Source organism: Rhopalosiphum padi, chromosome 3, assembly GCF_020882245.1.
Source record: "Rhopalosiphum padi isolate XX-2018 chromosome 3, ASM2088224v1, whole genome shotgun sequence".
In the NCBI taxonomy this organism is placed as follows: Eukaryota; Metazoa; Arthropoda; class Insecta; order Hemiptera; family Aphididae; genus Rhopalosiphum; species Rhopalosiphum padi.
This window is the reverse complement of record NC_083599.1, coordinates 7514776-7536988: the sequence shown is the minus strand read 5'-3', so window position 1 is coordinate 7536988 and position 22213 is coordinate 7514776. Positions and strand designations below refer to the sequence as shown.

Here is a 22213-nt window from a genome sequence, read left to right as displayed (position 1 = left end):
TGACAGTAGTTATAGAATTTTGGTTTTTACCAATTTCAAACCCGAGGTGTCTACATCCACCCACATAAATTACCTGTCTTATGACATTTGTCACAGTTGAACCATAGGAACAGCACTACTGTAGCATGAATAATATTTTTAAGTTATAACAAAATAATTAACATCGTTATTTACCTTAAAATAAGTAATTTTGTTTAAATTTGAATTTAAAATGTCTATAAAAAACAATTGCCTTTTATTTTTTGATTTCATAATTTATTATGAATCAATGAATCTTGTAATACATTTTCAAAAAGAAGTTTTTATGAATTTCTTACAAAAAAATAGTTTTTATTTTTTGAAACCGAATTTTGTCAAAATTCTAATTCTAAACGTATATAAAAAAGTTGTGTCCATGTATTTTTAATATTTTTATACAGATATAAGCAGATTAGTTTTTTAAATCGACATTTGGTACACAGTGACTGTGCAACTTAAATTTTGTTAAATATATTATACCCAATTAAATAATTTTACAATTTATTTTCATTAAACACTGGCTATAGAATATTTATATGGTTATTAAACAAAAAAATATTATTTGTTAGTTAAAATAAAATTTATTTTTATAAATAATTAATGCACAACCTTGTGTATATTCAATATACATACATTATAAATATGGGTTAATGCCTTAATGGAGCTAAGCTGTATAAATGTATTTTAATGCAATCAGTTGTAAATCGCAGGGAAATATAGATTATAATAATAATTTAAGTGGTTATAATCTTTAAAGGCTAACCTCATCTGCTAAGATTTTAATATTTTTTAATTAAAAATTCAAAGAATTTATAATTTTATGAATGTTGAACAAATTATCATTATTGTCTTAAAACTATGCAACGCCTAACACTGTAAGGGGATTGACTGTAATACACCGAATATATTAATTGCTTTGAACAAAAAAAAAAAAGAAAATTAAATAATACCTACTAATAATAGGTATTATAACTAATATTATTCAACTATTACCTTATCATTTTACAAATACTATGATAAAATACTTTTGTATGAGTGCTCGTATTATATTCAATGTTATATGTAATTATATGCTAGGTAGGTATTAGTTTTTATTTCAAAAAATTTGTAACTTTCTATTGCAGCCAAACTTTAAAACAAATATGCTAGAAAGATAGGTTACTCTCACTGACTGTACAGCTCGCAGTTTTTTTCAACCGCTTTTACAATAAACAAATAATTAATAAAACATCACATATTATGTTTTGATCAGAACATATTGTTATATTCAAATTCAATATAATTTTTAGTATTTAATTAAAGAATGGTAATATACGTTTTACCTAATATTTATAATATCAGATCATTGACAATGCATAATTTTTAAATAAATACATTTTTCTAATCGATATAGGTCTATCATATAATATATTTATACGTAATAACTGTCTTAGAAAAACAAACTAAAATTAAAAACATAATTTTTTTTGAATACAAAATAAAAAGTCAACACATTATATTATTAATTAAACAAAAACAGCAAATTATTATAATTATTTTGCAAAAATTATTCATGAAATATTCCTTTATAATTTATAGCTATAATTTGTTAATACATCTTTAAAATATTTGTCTTTTATAAATGACATAAATTTAAAAATTGTTTTAGACACATTTCAATTAATTTAATATTATTTTATTTAAGGCAATTTACTATAAAGATTGTAATAAAATATTAGATTCAAACAACTAATTGGCACTGAAAAAAAAAAAAAATTAAATTGTAATTTATAATCAATTAATTTATAAATCAGCCAGCCATGTAAGAAATTTGTTAATTTACGATGATTTCCACCAGAGAAAAGATATAATACAATCAAAACATACCCTGACAATTTAACAAGTTCTTTTGTAACTCACAATAATTATATACAAAAGTCTTGTAAAATGTACCTGCAAATTATAACATACTTAAGCAACAGTTTTTTTCTTTTTAAAAATATTTTCTTGTGTTTTAATTGTGTAACATTGATTTGCAAGCAATTGTAATGTAAACAATAAAATAATAAATACATTTAAAAAAGAATATAAATGGCTGATTCAGTGAAACTATACAAATGGTATAAACAGAATAATCACAGCAAAACTTACATACTAGATTAAATATTTACTCAAAATGGTGACACATGGAATAAATTCAAACACTAACAAAATACCTACAAATCAGCAACATTAACATAACAACACAATTTATTATAATCCTATATTACTTAACTATTAATATTAACTTTGTACATTTAGAAAATGAAAGAAAGAAAAATAAACAGAGGAATTCTTTGCACTGTTTTGTACTATATCTTTACAAAATCATATAATTAATATTCAATATATATTAAAAAAAAAAGAGGTAGATGGATTAGGAAACAATGATATACATTGATTACAATAATAATGATAGTTAAAATAATATTAAAACTTACTTAAACAAAAATCTATAGATATGAATTAGATAATATTAGCCTAATTTATATAATTTAATTATTCTAAACCTTATCAGAAGTGGAGGTAGTCAATTTGTACTATAGGTCATCATTAAAAATATTACTATATAATTTCTTAAAGTGATGTTTACCTAACAACAATAAAGAATTAACACTTAACGTCACTCTAAATGTGGAATGTCATAATTTATAACAGAATACTGAACAAACTTATTACAGATTGTCTGCACCTTAATTTTAGTGCAAAAAATTCCCCAAATAATATTATATATTTCTTTACTAATAAACTTTACTTAAGACACCAAATTGTACTCTGAGTTATGTACCAAACACGGTAATCATTTTGTTTCAATTATCACTAAACAAAAAAAAAAAATATTAATAAATCATATAATAAAATGCTTGTAACAATAATAATAATAATAATAATAATAATAATAATAAAAATAATATGTTATGAATGGCATATCTTACACAAAATAAAGAAGAAAAAGGTTAAGTGAAACTTAACGGTTGGAAATTATGTAATGGAACATTAAAAATAAAAATAAAATAAACATAACAACTAACTAATTTACATGTGTAAGACAAACCAAAATAACAAATAAATATGCAAAAAAATTTTGAATCTTACAGTTTGTTTAGTGTGTAAAGTGACTGCGAAAAAAATGTAAGTATACGTTTTTAGTAATGAAACAGGCAAAAACATATAATAAAATTCTTAACGGTTTAAATAACAAAATAAATAATAAAACAGCTTAACCTAATAAAAACTATAACATGTGGTATTAAAAATACTTGTACTATCGTTACATTAAAACTACACGAGGCGAAATGGTAAGTATATATTATTGACTTATGTCTCCGCCGCAGTTCGCCTCATTTTATACTTTATCAATAATATTATTGTTAATATATTTTTTTTTAATTTTTAATTTTTTAATTTTTTTTTTTTAAACATAATATTTACTTAATTTAAAATTTGTACATTAAGCCGAAACAAGTTATTTAATTAAAGTAGCGATGACATCTTAATTGAATTATTTAATGTGTCATTGACTACACAAAGATGTAATCAAGAAAAAAATATATGCCTAAAACAAATTTTTTAATATAAAGATGTATGCGAACGACAAGCGCTTTAATATTGATTCCAAATATAAAAATAAATTTCTATTTGGATTTATAATCAAGGTATACATATATAATACACAATTATTTTAAGTATGCATAATAACACAATAAAAACAAATTCTGGCTTCGATTATATTGTGACTAGTGGAGCAGTATTATATGACTAGTATTAAAAAAAAAAATTTACATAACGGTTAAATTTTGGAAAATGAATGGTACATTTTTGTTTTTAAGATGCTTGAATCAAATTAAAAATTTTTATCAGGTACAATTTATTATGCAATAATAATTTTCAATATGTTCACTATGTGTAATGTATTCAAAATACAAATTACACAAACAGTGTATAAATAAGCATACTGATAATACAAATAGTGTATTACACTAAAAATATGATATTTTATTAATAGATTGTTCTAGGCTTTGTCTCTATTTTCTAATAATAATATTACCTTATTTTTTTTTTATGCTTGGAAATCATTCTGACTATAAATGAATTATTACACGCTGTAAATATATTAATTATAAATTAAAATTTTATATAATGTTAATTCACGCGTATAGTTTTCAATTCAGATGTACTTGAAATAAGTTTTTTCTTAAAAAATGCATTATGCTTATAATTCAATACCATAACAATCAAATTCATAAAAATCTTTTCAAATACTAGATGAGAAGTTATTATTACCTCAATGTTAAATATGCATAATTTTGAGCTATTAACCCATTTTCGTCCACTTCAATATTTAACAATAAAGCTAATAATCCCCCCTTCCCCTCGAGGCTATATTAAAAACCCCCCTTTTTTTTAAACAAGGGCTCAAATTTTCTAAAATACAAGACTAACAATTAACAACAAAAACTGAATTCAATTACTTATAAAAATGAATACAAATTATATTAAAATGTACCATTCAAAGCCACTTTTTTTTTTATCAATACACGATAAATGATAAGAGAGCTGCTTAATGACTTAACTAACAGCGTATTACTATAACTTATGGAGACATAAGCAATCCACAGAATCAACATTAACATTTTTAATATTATAAATAATATATTATAAGTTATATTTGAATATATAACGTGTAAAAATCATTGAGGTAAGTTTCACATTGAAGGCGGTGTCATAAAAATGTATTTTCACCTAAAAACTAACACCACCTTCATCAGTCTTAATAGTTGCAGAAGTGTTTATGGTTTACATTTGTACTTTAAAGGCAGTTAGTCTGCAGTTTGCTTATGTACCAGACTATTTTATATTCAACTGGTGGTATGATTAATGCTTAAGGAGAGGTAGATATACATATATAGTGTTAAGGAGGGTAAAATATTTGGGAAAGAGGTAGATTTGTTAACAGTTATTGATTGTGATTTGCAGTTTGTGGAAATGTTGGATTTGATTTCACTGCAATTTCTGTTTTGTGTTCTCTGGCGATGTGCCGTCTCACTGTATTATTCCTTGTAAATGTTCGAGCACAAAAAGGACACGGCACTCGAATTCCTTGATGCCTCTGTCTTATATGAGCTCTAAGATTTGTTTCATAACCATATAATCGTTCACAATAAGGACATTGTAATTTTTTACCTATGGAAAAAAAATGGTTATAATAAGTTTTTAAGTAAAATTAATAAAAATCATCTTTTTGAAGACTATTAAATGTTTAAAAATATTATTAACTGTTTGATTACTTATTAACTTTAGGAAAAAATTAATAAATTGAACTAGATATTCTTACTAATAGTGGTATACTGGTTAAATGGAATCATCGCATACTATATTTTATTATTCAAGAGAGTGAGCATACTATAAATTATTCATTTACATTGAAATAATAATAATAAAAAAAATAAACATGTGATTATTCATAATTGAATATAAAATACTAAATTGCATTTTTTATAAATATTGTTGATGTTAAGATCATTTTGTAGAAAAGTAACTATTGTATTTATTACCATCAGGAGTTAGAGTTGAAACAACGTTTTTATGAGATGTATCTATCTTCCACGAGTGATTTGATGGAGATGGTGGTGTTGTCCCATTATCTGGTGTTTTCCATTCATTGGTTGTATTTGTATTTTGTGGAAATTCCCCAGAATTTGGCGCCGTTATTGTAGGTTCAGATTTAATTCGCAGATCTATTTTTTTTTAAATTTTAACATGAAATAATAGTATAGTAGCAATGCAAAATTAAAGTATATTTAGTACTGTTAAAGTAAAAATAATTGATTTAAGTAAATTATGTTTTGATACAATAAAGTATATTTTATAAGTAATACAATTATTAATTAATACAAATAATATACCTTCTCCACAATTATTAGTATTCACATTGCGGTAATGATGTGATGAAGTAGTAGCATCTACAGGACCAGAATTATTTGTTTGGGGCTGATGAGAATTTTCCAAATGCGCTGATGAATGTGAAGAGTAGGTCAAAGAAAGAGGAGATTCACGTTCCGGTCTGGAACCATCTCTTAAGACAGATGCTCGAACCCCTAATGTATCGGAAACTGGTGTTGTGTTGGGATTGTTATGGTGCGCTCGTTTATTATTTCTTTGGGGATCAGGTGATGATGGATGCTGTTCAGAATGTACAGTGGTTTGACGATAATGACATGTTATATATGGGAGTGGACTAAATGAGGTAGAGGGAAGTTGAGCTTCTGCGGATCCATTTTGTTTTGGTCTTGGAGAATCATTTGCTGTTTTGTTTTCACTATTACCTTGTTCACGCTGACTTGTGAGTGACAATTTGTCATACTCGAATGACAGGCCTTTAACCTAATTAACATTTCAGAATATATAGTTATATACTACAAAACTTAAATATCAATAATATCAAACAAATTGTCAATAATATTTGAATCAATTTTTTTATACTCTTATATTTTATATACATACATATTATTATGTACAAAAAATATAAAATAAAAATATCATGTATAAAAATTCCATGATATTTATCTTTAACTAATAAAAAAAAAACACACAATATATTTATATGACTTGATAATGAAAAACATAAACAGTCAAATAGATAAGATTATTTTAAACAACAACTGTTATTATTTATAAAAAATATATGTATATGTATGAATGTGATTTTTAAACAAAAATGTCCAACTGTTGTTTATTCAATAGAGATAATAAACTATCAAGAATGTAATGAACTAATGAAGAATAGAAATGAGTTTTTAATAATTATATAAACCACTTTGATTCATAAACATTTATCAATTTTGATATATCATTGCAATAACAATAGAAAATCTTATGCAAATTTAAAATAAAATAATAAATTTTACCTGTAAATTGTCTGCTGTCTTTAAAAAACTAGAGAGCCTTTCTTGAGATATTTGTACTTCGCCACGGTACATGAACTCAAGTAACGATGCCATATTTGTTGACGATGTCCCATCAAGTATGACAATTAAACTTGATCCTAGTGGAGTAGCTTCAAATATTTCTTGAAAATGTTTACTGCATGCTGCCAGAATTAGTTTGTGAGCTTTGAAAGTTTTACCTGATAAAATAAAATAGACATTTATTTAATAATAATTTTGTTGTATATTTTAATAAGTAATAAATTAAATACTTCAATCATACTACAGCAGAACTTTGATAGTTTGGATATATTAAAGATTTTTCAAAAGTAAATCAACGACAATAAATGTTTGTTGTGTTTATATTTCTAATGATGCTTAAACATACTAAATTATACTTTCTGTAGTTCTAATTTCGTATTTTTAGCTTTAATATTAGATTAACAGTTACCTATTATGAAAATTAAAGGTGAAAACATTATCCATGTCCTCTGTTGGATTCTTACAATTTTTTAGTTTTTAAACAATTTGTGAGAATGTAAAAATAAGTAATATTTAAAAATGTTAACAACTCAATTAAAAGTTAAAATATTGTAATAAACCAATGAGAGAATATAGATAATGTTCTTTTCTTCAAACTTACATAATAGATCAATAATTTACTCTAATATAAAAACTAAAAACACAATTAGAACTATGGAATATTATGTGTTAGTAAGATGGAGAAAACTTATGCAGGTACAACTACTCTTAATAATGTACTACAGCAATCACCAGATTATCAGGGGTCCATATTATCAAAGTTCTAGTGAAATTGTATAATATATAATATATTTTATATTACCTTCACAAAACAAAGATACATCAGTTAAACTTTCTGATTTGAAAAGGTTATCAAATGCAGTCACAAGGTTGCTACTAAAACTATTCCACTTAAGACAGAACTGTTGCTGAGGGTCCATTCCAGATTGTTGTTTTAACAATATTTAAAAAGACATAACAGTGACCCTATAAAAATAAAAAAGACATATAATTATAGCGTTTTGATAATAACTTTCATTTTAATAGTAAACAAAATAAAATAATTTTGTTTGATTGAATGATAAATTTAAATTGGGTGATATAAGATGAATTCCTAGTAGTAGAACTTTTTAATGATTAAATATGTATAATGAAATCAAGATAAGTTCTATACATTTATTTTTAAAATTATAAACATATTTAAAAAATATAAACTGAATTTATCCATTTGGAAGAACTAAGAAAATTGGATTTTCAAATAAAAATTGTCAATGAAGTTGTCAAAAATGCAATATTGTAGGTTAGGTTATTTTAAGTAATACATTTTAATACATTAGTTCTAGTTTAATTAGTAGGTACTTAAATACATATAAATATTGATTGAACAATTTATTTCATACTTAAAAAAAAAAAAAAATAGATTAAATAAATAATAATAAAAATAATTGCATAGACAATAATTAATTAAAAATATTGAATGAGAGTAAAAAAAAGGGTGAAGAATTATTTGTATTGAATAACCGTAAATTGTTCTTTGGTCAATAAAAACAAAAAAGTAATTAAGAAGAGTTGGTATTGTGTATAATTAGAATACAATTTTAGAAACATAGTTATTTTTTTGAATACCTAAACAATATTATAATTTAGTATGAGGTATAATTTTAACTTGAGCATTCATTTTAAAATATATTTTATGTAATATGTTGAGAACTAATAAACAGTCATTTCACTTTGTTCACCATAGTATAAATACAAAATGAATAAAGATAGGTTTTAATTTTGAAATTGAAAAAATCTATACAATTATGAATTCTTCGATGTACTTATTCTAAAAATAATTTATGTAGAGCTAATTTATTCACTTAATCTCTATAGATTATAAGTTATTGTAAGTAGGCACAGAAAAATGTAATAAAATAACGTATTTTAAGTTTTAATAATCAATTGAGTAGAATTCAATGGCACTAATGTCAGTTTCAGATAATGGTATTGCATAAAAATAAAACCTGACATAGGAGGTACTAGTAACTGATGAATTTGTTACAATAAAATACGGAACAAATTCTATGCACTTATATCCAAATATCAAGAACTTGTATCCTATATTTTACAGACTACCATCGTTTACCATGGCACCACCCACCTAAATTAGGTATTACATCTGCAATACCTATAAATAGTAATCAGTGCATAGTATTTATTTAATTTTTAATTTTATGTTAAATTCTTGATCAACAAAGCTCTCGAAGCATTTATTCTACTTCAAATGATGACAACATCGATAACAGATAAGTAATAACATACAAAAACCAAAATATTTAATAAGTACCTAACAATTATGAGATTGTTCACCGAAATACAATAATTTACTTAATCTATTTTCTTTTTAAATAAAATTATAATAAAATAAAAATATAACTGTTATATGTTGCTATATAGGTAATGTACAATAAACAATTGGGTGATCAAAACGAGAAATTAACAATATTACATTATTAAATGTACGATATTAAATTAAAATTCATAAAAATAATAAAAATATTTGTTTGTACCTACCTATATAGACCTACATTTTTAAGCAATATGTAGAGTTATTAAGAACTATCATTTAAATTATTCTTCAACAAATTTATTGAGAATAACTTGAGAAAGTATATTTAACTTGAAATAAATATATACATAATACATATGTATATTATAGGTACCTATTAGTAAATTTATGCATACAAGCAAAAAAATATTTACAGACATATATTTCTGTCCGTGATTTATTATATCAGATTACGTCTGGTTTGATTATTACAATAGCGTAGTAAACAAATTTAATAATGTTTATGTGTGACATTTTAATAGAAAAGTTGTTTTAATATTTCAGTTTATACCGGAAAAATGTATAGATTTTAAATAATAATGACCAATACATACAGATATTTAGAATCGACTCTAATTTATAAGCAATAAAAAAAGATTATGTTAAGTTAACATTTATAATTGATTAAATGTTATTTTTGAATATGAGTAAATTAAGATTACAATTAAGTACACAAAAATTGATAAAAAAAACCATTTTGTAATCTTAACTTTTTAATTAATGTCAATCTATGATATCAATAACATAAATTATAATATATTATTAGAAACTATTGTAGGGATTTAATATTTTTTAGACCTATTCATTATGCTGAGTGAACTATTTACATTTAATGTACTCATTTATAAGTACTATATATAACAAAATAAATTGTATAACTAGGACAAGTAATTAACTCATTATAAATAAAATATAATCTAATTATGCTATTAATATAATGAATATAGAACCAATATTATACTTATATTGAACATAGACAATTTTATTTTATACATGACAAAACATTTAACAATAACAAACATACAAAACAAGTTAAATAAATTGAGAACATATTAACATATACCTAAATACATTTCAACAGATAGAAGTAGTAGGCGATTAAAATCATAGTTTAAATGTATTATTGAGTGCAAGATATAAATTATCATATTTGTGAATAACATTGACCTGTTTTGGCTATATTTACCAAATATATGTTTATAATTCTATTAGGTACCTATAGAATATAGATATTATGGAGATGAGATCTGTTGTTCATACTTTTATTCACTAAAAAGTTATTGTTGTCTATATGATAGAAGTTTAACAAAGCATAAAAAAATATTTTTTCAGATATTATATCATTGCAAAAATGTGTAGGATTTTTGTGACAATAAAAATTTAATGAAAATTTAAGAGTGTATTGACTGTTAACAACTTAACCTAGGTATATATGATAATCAGAATTTAATGTAGGTACTTACAAAAAATGTATAGATAATTATTAATTACTGACATTATAATTAGTCATAACTGAATGCCAATAATGTAACAAACAATTTAAAACCATCCAAATTTTATAATTAATAAATTAGTAAAGGTACCTGAGACATAATGTATTATTGATAAAAATAATTAATTGTTATTTTATTGACAACTTCACAAAGATCAATAACCATATTACTATATTAGTCAACTAATAAACTAATATTATATAGTTTTAAGAACCTAATGCATAAAATTAACTAATTATTGATAAGTTAGGTATGTATCGGTCAATAATAATATGAATATATCCGATACAAATAGTAAACATAAAACGTCAATATTAAATACTAACAGGTCTTCTAGACCACCTATACAAATTTAATAATTAATTACCTACTCATTGTTTCATTATGTGTATTATTTGTACAATTAATTTCTATAGGTAAAGAATATGTGGGTATACATAAAAAGAAAAAATGAGTTATACAACTGTTAAATATTATTATAGACTATCTATGCTACCTTAGTGAATCAGTTGATTAATTGGAACATATTTACAGATCAGCATGAAATGTATGCCGGGGCGGACTGGCCCAGAGGGACATCAGAAGATTTTCCCTAACTATTAGAAAAATTATACTTTTTAAAATTTACTAGGTATATTGTACCTAATTAAAAAATAACCTATTTTTAATAATATATATTGTGCACACAATTTACCTATAAATGTGCGACTACAATATACCAACTCAATTATTGACTGTAACTTTTACTTTACTTTTATTAAATTAAATACCTAGGTATTTGTTGATAGTAAAAAAGAGAACTTTTTTTTTAGGTCAAATTTTCCTGGCACGTAAAATAATTTTCCAGGCTTGAAAATCAATCCAGTCCGCACCTAAATGTGCCTAGGTATAATTGAAGGAAAATCTAAAATCTTATTGAAAAAAATACCTAGATATAAGGTAGCTAGGTAATTTCTAGGACTTGAAATATAAATTATAATACTGTTGAGATTAAAAAATCATAAGCTACCCAAGTACTATAACCATAACTATTATCAAAGAACAAAATATTGTGTAGACTTACCGATCAGCAGGCTGTGGCACAGACGATTCCGTCATACGTTCATGGCATCGAGGTGGCCCCCGGTCGTTGCGTTTTCAGGTCTGTGGCAAACACATAAAGAGAAAATACAAAATATTTTATATTCTGAGACAAAGAGTGAGTTAAAAATGTCACCTCGCGGCGGCGGTTTGATAAGAGAGAAGGGTGGCGTTCGAGGGAGGGTTTTCGACTCGAATTTCAATTTGAACGGCGTATGTCGCAGTGACCGCGGGAAATGACATCAGTCACGGACGACGACATCAGCTGCTGATCGCAATGTTCGGTACAGTGCAATTGCAAACATTTGCATAGCGCACGGATGACCGTGAAACCGTTGTCGTCGTCGTCGTGCGCGCGCGTGTGTGTGCGAGTGTGCAGCAGCAACCACCTACTACCACAGCGGTCGAGCGGTGCGAGTTATCTGGTCGTGGTCTCGACGAGCCCAATGTGCCAGTGAGGGGCGCCAGCGTCTGCGAACGGAAGCGAATTGAAGCGGCGGCGAGCGATTTGCACGCGGTTGACGGCTCGTCGTCCGTCGACAACGACGACGTCGTCGGCGCGCGGCGACGTCGGCGGCCAGTGGGTGGGTGGGTGGTGAATTTCAGAGACGGGGGTGAGAAATGCCCGATTTCCAAACGTTTCCTCTATTATTTATTTAGGTAGACCCGTCTTGTCAGGAGTCGTAGCAGTGATTAAAATATTATTTTGCGCACACACACACACGCGCGCACGCACGAAGTGGTAACGCGTCGACAATTTAAAAAAATGAAAAATTGATAAAAAATAAAATAAAAAACAAGTTAAAAAAATAAAAATGATAAAAAAAAAATTCGCAAATAGCTTCGGAACGGACGTGGTAAAGGCGATCTACGTTGTTGTTGTTTATTACCTTGGAGCAGAGTTGCTCTCCCCGCGAGTGTCGTTCGCGAAAAATTTGTTACGAGTTAATTAACACGTCGGACGTGAGTGGTGAAAAAAAAATTGCAAAGTTGTATAATTGGGGGAGAAAAAACGCACTCGCTTTACACACACACACACACACACACACATACACACACACACACACACATACACACGGATAAACATGCGCGCACACACGTTCATTCACACACACACACGCGCGACGCACACTCGCAGAACGGCAGCAGCGGACCGGAAGGCGAAAATGGCATAATGCAGTAGGTCAAACTGACGAGTCGCGAAGTTTTGCGCTGACGTTTTTGCATCGGGTGAAATCGCACTAACCGCGAGCGTGCGCACTGTGCGAATACTGCGGCGCCGCTTCCCCGCCGCGCGCGACCGTCGACCACCGCCGCCGTTCGGTTGCGTTCGCGGGTCTGGCTGTTCCGCACCGCCACCCGTCCGCCGCCGTACGCTGTGACGCAAGGGTCGCGGCCGCCGCCGCCGCCGGGACGTGATTTTCGCTCTCCGTTTTGTTACCCCTTGCGCGTATCGACCACGGCCGCCGCCGCCGGTCGACAATGTGCGCGGCGCGCGCAGTCGGGTCGGCCGACCTCGGCCGCCGTCGACGCACTGAGTGTCTGACGGCCGCCGACCGCCGTCACGCCGGCGGGGATGGGTCGGACGGGCGGCGGGGAACGTGCACGGTGTTGCAGCGCCCATACACGTTGCAACACTGCGTTCGACCTTATATGCTGTTGTAGTGCTATGCGTCGTATTGTGGCGGCGGCGGCGGCGACCGGTGGCCTTCGGCGGCCCGCCGCCGCCGCCGCCGCTCGAGAGAGATCAGAATCGCGCGCGCGAAGGTTTTTCTATGTGTGTGTGTGTGTGTGTGTGTTCTAACTTTTTCGACAATATTTCGCTATACTACGCGCGCGCCGCTCATTTTTTTTTTGTTTTACGGCGGTGCCCCTCGCCCGCCTCTACCCGCCCACCACCCGGGCCCGCTCGCACGCACTTATTGTGTTCCGTCCGTTTTCCCTCTCGCTCGCTCGGTTTGCAGCACGCGTTATGCTGTTTTTTTCGATTCCAATTTTTTTTCCTGTTTTTTTTTTTCATGACACACGCATATACGATTGTAATAATAATATTATAATGTCGGCCGAGTCGTCTGCGTCGAAGGCCAACGTCGGCGGCGGCGGCGAATCGCTCTCTCGCACGCACACGTCCCCGACCCGGCCGACCGATCTCGTTTTGCCGCGCAAAATCCGCACGCACTTTACTACAATAATAATAGTAATAAAAATATAGCGTACGAAATACAGAGCGATTAAAATATGGTACACGCCGTTTTGGGAAATACGATGTATTCGATTAAATATTTACTAGGAACGTCGAAGAACGCGAACTGTTAGAAACTGCAGCTGCTGCTGCACGACGCCGGAACTTTGGGCGTTTCATATGATATAATACAGTGCCGCAGGTGGATTTAGCGTTAGGCTTAGGGCGGCGAATTTTTAGGGGCGCCTATTTCCGGGCAATACGTTATATCGCTATACTATAGCATCATTTTTATTTTTTAGATTTTTCGTTTTAGTAAGTAGGTATGTCAAGTGAGTAACTAAAAAAAAAAAATAAGTTTTTTCGTGGATAAGTCTAGAGAAAAAAAAAGCGCCTGTGAGGACGGCAGTCGTGTAAATCCGTTTCTACGCTCACTGCAGATGTTCAACGTGACCTGAGTCGCAGTGTAAGATCCGGCATTTTAGGAGGTCATATGTGATGAAAAGTTCTGTCACAAGCTGCCCGGCAGCCGCTCTATCGTTCGTTGTGTGGATACCTTTTGTTCAAAAATAAGGACGGACTAGTAAATTCCAATGTGGTGGACATCTCTCAGCAACCAAATGAAACTTTAGAAAGTCGTCACACAAACCAGGTGATAGTAATAGCCTTCTTAGGTCTCCGATACTTCTTTGTAGAAATCTCGATTTTCAAATACGTATTATTATTTATTTTTGAATCGACCTGTATTAAGTAATTATATAGCCGCTCCGTTTCACCGCCACGTCCTGCCGCCTCCGCGCACAACGTAACGATTATAATATTATTACATCTATATGATAATATCATATAACGTTTTATTAATTATATAATAAAATATGTAATATTATCAGGCCTTGTTTTTTTTTTATATTTTTTCATAATATATACTAATTACCTACTGCGGTATTCGAATTTATAAAAGAGTAAACAATTTTTATCACGAATGTGTGTATTCTTTTCATCGGCTGATTTTATTTACGAGATTTTCAAACGTGTTAAAATCGTTTGTTTTCCACATCTCGGGAAATATTTTCGACACAACAACGTAAAGTCATAATTAAAATCACATTGGACACGTTGTTGATTTGTTTCGTAGCAGAGCAGCGATTGCATTTTAGTATACACAGACTGTTTATTCTGCCGGTCATCGGTATATAGGTACATACATACCTACGCCCAATTCGTAGTGTGCGCACGAAAATGAGGACTGATTATTATGTGTATGCGATTACAATGTGTACGGACGCATATTATATACGTTACGTGTAGGTAGGTACATAAACATAATAATAATATAATGATATGTGCAATGTGCTGTTATTATAATACGCGTAGTACAACAAGTTTTGCGACGTTCGGTGCGGTCATTGTCGCGTGGGTTTTTTTTTTTTATTATATTTTAAAGTGTAATTATTATTTTATACGCGGTGGCGCGAAAATTTCCATTGTCGCTAACGGTTACATTATTTTTTATACAAGATAACATTAAAAATAATGTGCGGTCTATAGAACAATGCATCATCCGCAATATTGTATAATATGGGCTGCACAGGCACAGCATAGTTTTTGCAAAACCAAAAATAACTTACTTGGAATAATGATTGAAAGTGTGTCTATATTTCTATAGCTATTTATCTATACTCCCTTTCCTTCCACCACACACACACACACCTAATAGAGTTTAAATCGTGTATATTTACTAAATAAATTTGCAGAAATCAACATTTTTCTTGCAATTTATTTAATTACTGAAGTATAGAAAATAACACACCACACGTACTTCTATGTGTGCCTAGGTCTCTATGCATATATACTATATAGATAGTATCCATACGTTTGTATTCATGTAAGTCTGGTTAAGTATAGCTAGGTACCGATGAGTAAAAATTAATATTATTAACTGTATGATGGTATTCTATGTTATATTACGATAGCAAAAGAAGTACAGTTTTAAGACAAAAATGTTTATATATGAATTTATGATAATAACTCATATTATGATGGGCGTACTATAGGATTTAGTTGTTACGGGCGGCTTGAATATTGCAAAATCAAAGTTTAAAATAAGCTGTAGAAGGCTTTGTTCCCTTCCCATTTCTACGCCTAAAATCATCGAATTGTAATAATTAATAAATAAAGCTCTTACATGAAACGTTAACAATAATATACTTATAAGTACCTAATAATAGGTATTGATTTGCAAATAATAACGAATAATAATATTATAATACAATTACTGTCATCACTGCAACATTAGCAGAGTACCTACCTACCAATATACTACAAAAAGGTACTAAAAAGGTATGGATAATATAATAAAAAATAACTATAAATTAAGAATAATAAGTAAGTTAAACAATTTTTAGGTGGCCTTTTACTAGTTTAATGTAGCTTTAAAGTAAAACAATTTTTAAATTGATAAAATTGTTATACTATTCTATTTGACGGATAACATGCAGTGTATACAACTTTATTAAAGACTACACGTACGTTAAAAGTTACTAATTACGAACGCAAAATATTAGGTATACAATTTATAATAATAATAATATTTATTTAACAGAACAAAATTCTAATTTAAATTTTAACAGACAGTATAGTACATAGTACACTGTACTTAATCAGTATTTGATATAACACATACATTTATAATTATAATAAATAATTTTAAATTAAAATATTATAAGTATATAAGGTATATAAATTATAACATATGATAATTAGTAGATAGTAACAAACAATAAGTTAGTGTAAGAATTATATTAAACATATAGATACCTACTAATATTTTATAATACGTTTAGAGTTTATAGAATGTTTAGATCGTTGTAATTTGGAAGTTATAGATGCATAGATAAACGTATTTCTAATTTATGTTAGGCTAATGTGCGTTAAATATTTAATACGATTGATGAAATCGAAGGTAACTTATAAATACGCAATAACAATTGCATATAAACGAGGTATATTTAATATGCACTTGACTCCCGAATCATTTGCCTAATCTAATGCGCATTAACGATTCACTATATGTACAATTGCATATAATATAAACGTGGTATTATATGACTATATCTCAAAAAAATAACTAGTAGATTGATTTTTATACGTTTCTGTTTTAAAATATTAGATGTGTATTAAAAAAAATATTTAATCACTTAACAAACTGACAAAATATAAGTTAATGATTTTCGAGAGGACTTTAAAGGGGAATAAGAAACATCTTGAAGGTGGCCAAACTCTCCACTTTATACTCTGATGCGTTAACTCCATCTCCATTCTTTAATACCTACTTAAATAATTATAATTTATAATAGTACATTACTACTTGTTTTATACATAAGATTAATCATACTTATATATTATGTGTTGTATGAATGTCTAACTGTCTAATGTTGGGCTACATAAACAATTACTAAACATATTTTAATGAATCAATAGTGAGCTTAAATACATTATCATAGTGATCCACGATTGGCCCATTAATTTTTAATAAACCGTTAAATGTATTAATTTTTTCACGCAACTCGACATAAGTGTATGTATTGTGTATGAATAAAATTAATGTTTAAAACTGTATCAACATTTACGTTCGATTATATGACTGAGAGATTTGCGAATACGAACCTGCTGCAAATGTCGTTATAATAGGTTATAGGTGCGTAGTTATATTGAACTATGACGCGATCTATGCTCTATGATTACACTGATAAAATGATAACTATATAGGTTTTAGATAGATTATTATGGTTAAAAAACACTGCACTCAACTAGGTTGTTTGTTATTTTCAAAGAGTGTAATATTTAACTATTTTCCCGCGATTCAATTCGAATTATCAAAATATTTGTAAATAATAGCTGCAGATTGTAATTGTGCAATTGCACTCTTAAAATGACAACGGTAAATGACACGGTGTTATTCACTCAATTTAGATGATTTAAATTTAAATCAGGTAATATAATATTATAATTAGATATTATATAAAACAATGAACACACACCCAAAGTTAAATGCTGAACAACTTATATTTATAACATGGTATATTAAAAACCTAATATAGCTGTATAGATATTATATGCCTGAAATGGTCTAAAATTGTGTGTAATACGATATTATTTATTATATTATTTAGTGCAGTATGCGGAATATTAATCAGATAATACAATTAAAGAATGTTATAATTTTATTTTAACCGATTGTAGTAATTATATATTTATATGTGTTAAATGTAGTCATGCCTGTGTTTGAAATATATGTATATAGTGAAAATAATTTTACAATAATCATATATATTCATAGCGCATGCATAATATAGTGCTATAAATTATAATATTGCACTTCAAAATGTAAGAAATTTTAAGCACTGGTGGTATATGGGACATGGGTATATACCATATGGTATATGTCTATATTAGCTATTAAACATTATAGAACACTCTAGAAATTGTTGAAATTATAGTGTTCACTTATTACTTATATAATATGTACATTTTTATTCTTCGTAATTCACTACGGATCACATATTATTTTATTTTAAACTGATTTAATTTTTATTTAATACAATTTATAAATATTTACTAAGAAATATTTCTTTTCGATTAAAGTAATACCTAGTGAATACCTGATCTTTAAGCGAATCGATTATGTTAAAGAGCAGCTACAATACAATATTATGATGTGCTTAATGCAGTTTGCGATAACATGATCATTAAAACACTTTTAATTTAATATAAAAGTAACAATTAATTAACTTTTTTTTTATTAATTTATTAATTTTAATACGTAACATTTAGATTAAAGACAACATTATAATTAGTAATTTATTAATAATATAGTATCCATAGATATTAGATAATAACAATTAACGTTTTATACAGTATAATAAAAACCTATTCTAAATTCAATAATGACCAATTTATCACAATATTAAATTTTTAACTTCTTACCGGAGCGATGAATGTATTGAATTTACAATGATGTGTGATTTTTTCAAATTGTCAGTTATCAGCTTTTGAAGCAGTAATAATGCTTTGATTTTTTACTTAAATATATATTTTCTGCAGGTAGAAAAATAAACCTTGTTGAGGGTCAAAATAAAAAAAAAATCAAGTAATTTTTTCAATAGTTAGGAAAAAACACAAAATTAGAAAAAAGGAAATTTTCATGCAAAACTAGTTTTCGAGAAAGTAAATTTTTTTATTTTGATCTAATTAAAAAAAAAATAATTAATAAATAAATAACAGTATAGTCATATAGACAATTATATTATATAAGGCCTAAAATCAAATCCTAAATATTGTGTTTACGAAATGATATGATATGAATATAATAATATAAAAAATTTTGCTCCCCCCCCAAAAAAAATTCCAAGACCCACCATTAGTTTCAAGCATGAATAAAATATCGCGGTTTCAAAGAAAGTACTTAATTCGTGTCTCCACGGAGGGTTGTCGAATCTATTTTATTTTATTCGTATGATGTATCTAAAAATTTTTTTTTTTTTTTTTCTACTAAAGAATATGAATTGTTTAGCAAGTACAAATTTGAAATTTTAATTATAATATATACAGTATCTAGGTAGCTAATGATAATGTTACCTATGTTTAATCTTATATATTATTAAGTAAAATATTTACTATTTTTAAGTAAATGAAAATCGTAAAAAAATAAAAATTAAGAGCTAAGGGTGTACTATCTTTGTTGTCCTCTCAAATGCGCCTTTGATGATTCATGTATATTCAAATGTGGGGTGAAAATCTAAGACGTACTATTTTCCACTTTTTCGAGTATTGATTGATTTTTATTAAGAATGATTGAACTATATAAGATATGCCTATTTTATGCGGTAATTATACCAAAAAATTTACAATATTTTAATTAACATTTATTTGTTATATCCCGTAAGTAATATTGTAGTTCAATACCTAGTTCAAATTATTGATTGTTCCAAAACTATTTGTACTATTTCCATCCAGTAGTACGTTTAGATTAAATTCAAAAAAATATTACGTTAACGTTATTAATCTTTGGTAAAAATCTTTAAAAAAATAAATTTAAGATTTTTGATAATCAAAATCACAGTAAAATATTTTTTTTTGTCTATCATTATTTATATACAATTATATATAGGATAGCTGTGTTGAGCACGCGGCGTTGCTCGGGCAAAAGTCAGCTCATGTGAAACCGAGATAGGTTAGGTTAGGATTGAATAGTAATAAATATATAAGCGGTTGGTAGGATGCTAAAAATATGTCTAATTACCTAGTTTTTTTTTATTAAATTTTTTTGAATTAATTTTGTTATAATATATACCATCCCCTATTTAAATCCCTTACAGCCCTTTTTAAGTATTAAAAAGTAGCCTATGTCCTTTCTCAGTGTCTAAACTATCTATGTACCAAATTTCATTTAAATCGGTTCAGTAGTTTCATTCTATTTTCAATAGGTACAAATAATCAAATCTTTCCTTGTTATAATATTATAGTATAGATGATTTAAAATACTGTAGTTTTGACTTAATTTGTTATTAATAATAAAGAAATTATAGACTTTACGATTCTATTTATTTTATTAGCAGACGAAATATTGTATAATTTAATTTAATTTAATTACGGTTTTATAAACATTTACTAACTATGATGGAAATAAATAATAATAAGAGAAATACGCTTTGAAATAATTTGGAAATGGTTATTTTTTCCTTTGGAAATAGTGGGTTTTGACGTAATTCGTGAATTTTAAATTTATTTTAACAAAGAAAATAGGACGTTTAGATAAAATAATTTGTTGGTCGCATTTGATTTACCATATTTTTCTCTGTATTAGAATCAATACATAAAGTTCAATAATTTTTTAATTTTTAGAATAGTTTGCTTTGGATCTTCATCCCAAATTATTACATTTAAAAATATAAAGTGTGAAAAGGTAACTAATTTTGAGTCAGTTGCATTCATTTCAATTATAAACTTTTTAACGAGAAAGCGGAGTATAAAGGTTTGACTCTCTCATAATTGTTAACCGAAAAAAAAAACAAAAGAAAATATACAACTCACTTCAGTGGCGTCATTTTAGATGTTTCCACACATGAGAGATCGAACAAATTAAATTACAATACTATAAATACGACTGTTAAAATGGTACTGAAAAGGTAAAGAATAATAAAACACTATCACGAGGTTTTTTTTTAGAAATCGTGGATAAATTTAAGTGATTTTTTAAAGAATTTTTAGACATTTTATCGTGTCAGTTGATGCATACAACTACCGTTGAAATGAAAAAATGTGTTTAGAAATAAAATTGTAAAGGTTTATATTTTTGTTGTTGTAGATACATACTCATTGCCTGCATACAAACTTTTGTAAAAGTGGATCCATATATGTAATATCAGCGTCATTTCGTTCGACAAAAGAAGTTGAAGAATACATAATAAAGCTTGCACTTAAAAATACATAATATGGGTACGTTGAAACTGGTTGGTATAGAATTATGTTTCTTTATACACACACACACATTGATACATCACTATTGCAATACATTTTATATATATGTACGTCTAAGCCACTAAGCGTCTATATAATATTATACTTAAACTTTTATAAACTATCAATATAAATTATTATTGTGACAATTACCTACATGATATTAGGTACACAGTAGGTACCTATTAAATGTCTTATAAATTAAAAAAATGGTTAAGTTTTTCATCAACAACGTCCATTGTGCTACTAGAAAAAAACATGCTCCCTTCAAATGTGACTCCACTTGAATTTCCCCATAGGCGCGTTTAAATACCCGAGTTATTGTCCACCTGAACCGTTTTCAAAAATTCATATAATTGCTAAACTCGTTTACTATACAACATAAGTATTAGGTTTTAACGTTTTTTTTTTTTCCAAATAATATATTACACGGGCACGATGTTATAATAATATAATGTTCTGGCCCCGCCATATAGTTCGCGCCCGGTTGGTTTTTTGGAAACACGCTCGACAACACACTGCCACAGTGTGCTAGGTATAGGTATAACTCACGATTATACTTCCAAGAACGTCAGGTTTTATTATG

At 28.2% G+C, this 22213-nt stretch overlaps 1 protein-coding gene and 1 long non-coding RNA gene across 3 annotated transcripts in view; one reads left to right on the top strand and one right to left on the bottom strand.

Annotated features, from left to right (window-relative positions):
- Nucleotides 1–22213, top strand: part of LOC132927746 (uncharacterized) — a 41118-nt gene that overhangs the window by 3455 nt on the left and 15450 nt on the right. Inside the window, exon 2 of the long non-coding RNA XR_009661830.1 lies at nucleotides 21476–21606. This is a non-coding gene — a long non-coding RNA (uncharacterized LOC132927746). The remainder of the gene's footprint in view (nucleotides 1–21475; nucleotides 21607–22213) is intronic.
- LOC132924139 (zinc finger protein chinmo) lies at nucleotides 1256–13393 on the bottom strand. 2 transcript variants are annotated; one of them, XM_060988261.1, is made up of 7 exons: nucleotides 12818–13393; nucleotides 11911–11990; nucleotides 7807–7970; nucleotides 6945–7162; nucleotides 5943–6420; nucleotides 5592–5774; nucleotides 1256–5220 (listed from the first exon to the last, which is right to left on the bottom strand). In XM_060988261.1, exons 3-7 carry the CDS (start codon nucleotides 7922–7924, stop codon nucleotides 4994–4996), a joined length of 1224 nt encoding a protein of 407 aa, XP_060844244.1. In that variant the 5' UTR covers nucleotides 7925–7970; nucleotides 11911–11990; nucleotides 12818–13393; the 3' UTR covers nucleotides 1256–4993. The 2 variants fall into 2 exon arrangements, with proteins under 2 accessions (XP_060844244.1, XP_060844245.1); XM_060988262.1 differs by lacking the exon at nucleotides 12818–13393 and adding an exon at nucleotides 12064–12802.

Coding starts and splice junctions, on each gene's coding strand:
- LOC132924139 (XM_060988261.1), bottom strand. CDS start 7,924: ATGGACCCTCAGCAACAGTTCTGTCTTAAGTGGAATAGTTTTAGTAGC. Junction 7,163..7,806: donor TGTATCTTTGTTTTGTGAAG/GTAATATAAAAT, acceptor TTATTTTATCAG/GTAAAACTTTCAAAGCTCAC. Junction 6,421..6,944: donor AGACAGCAGACAATTTACAG/GTAAAATTTATT, acceptor AATGTTAATTAG/GTTAAAGGCCTGTCATTCGA.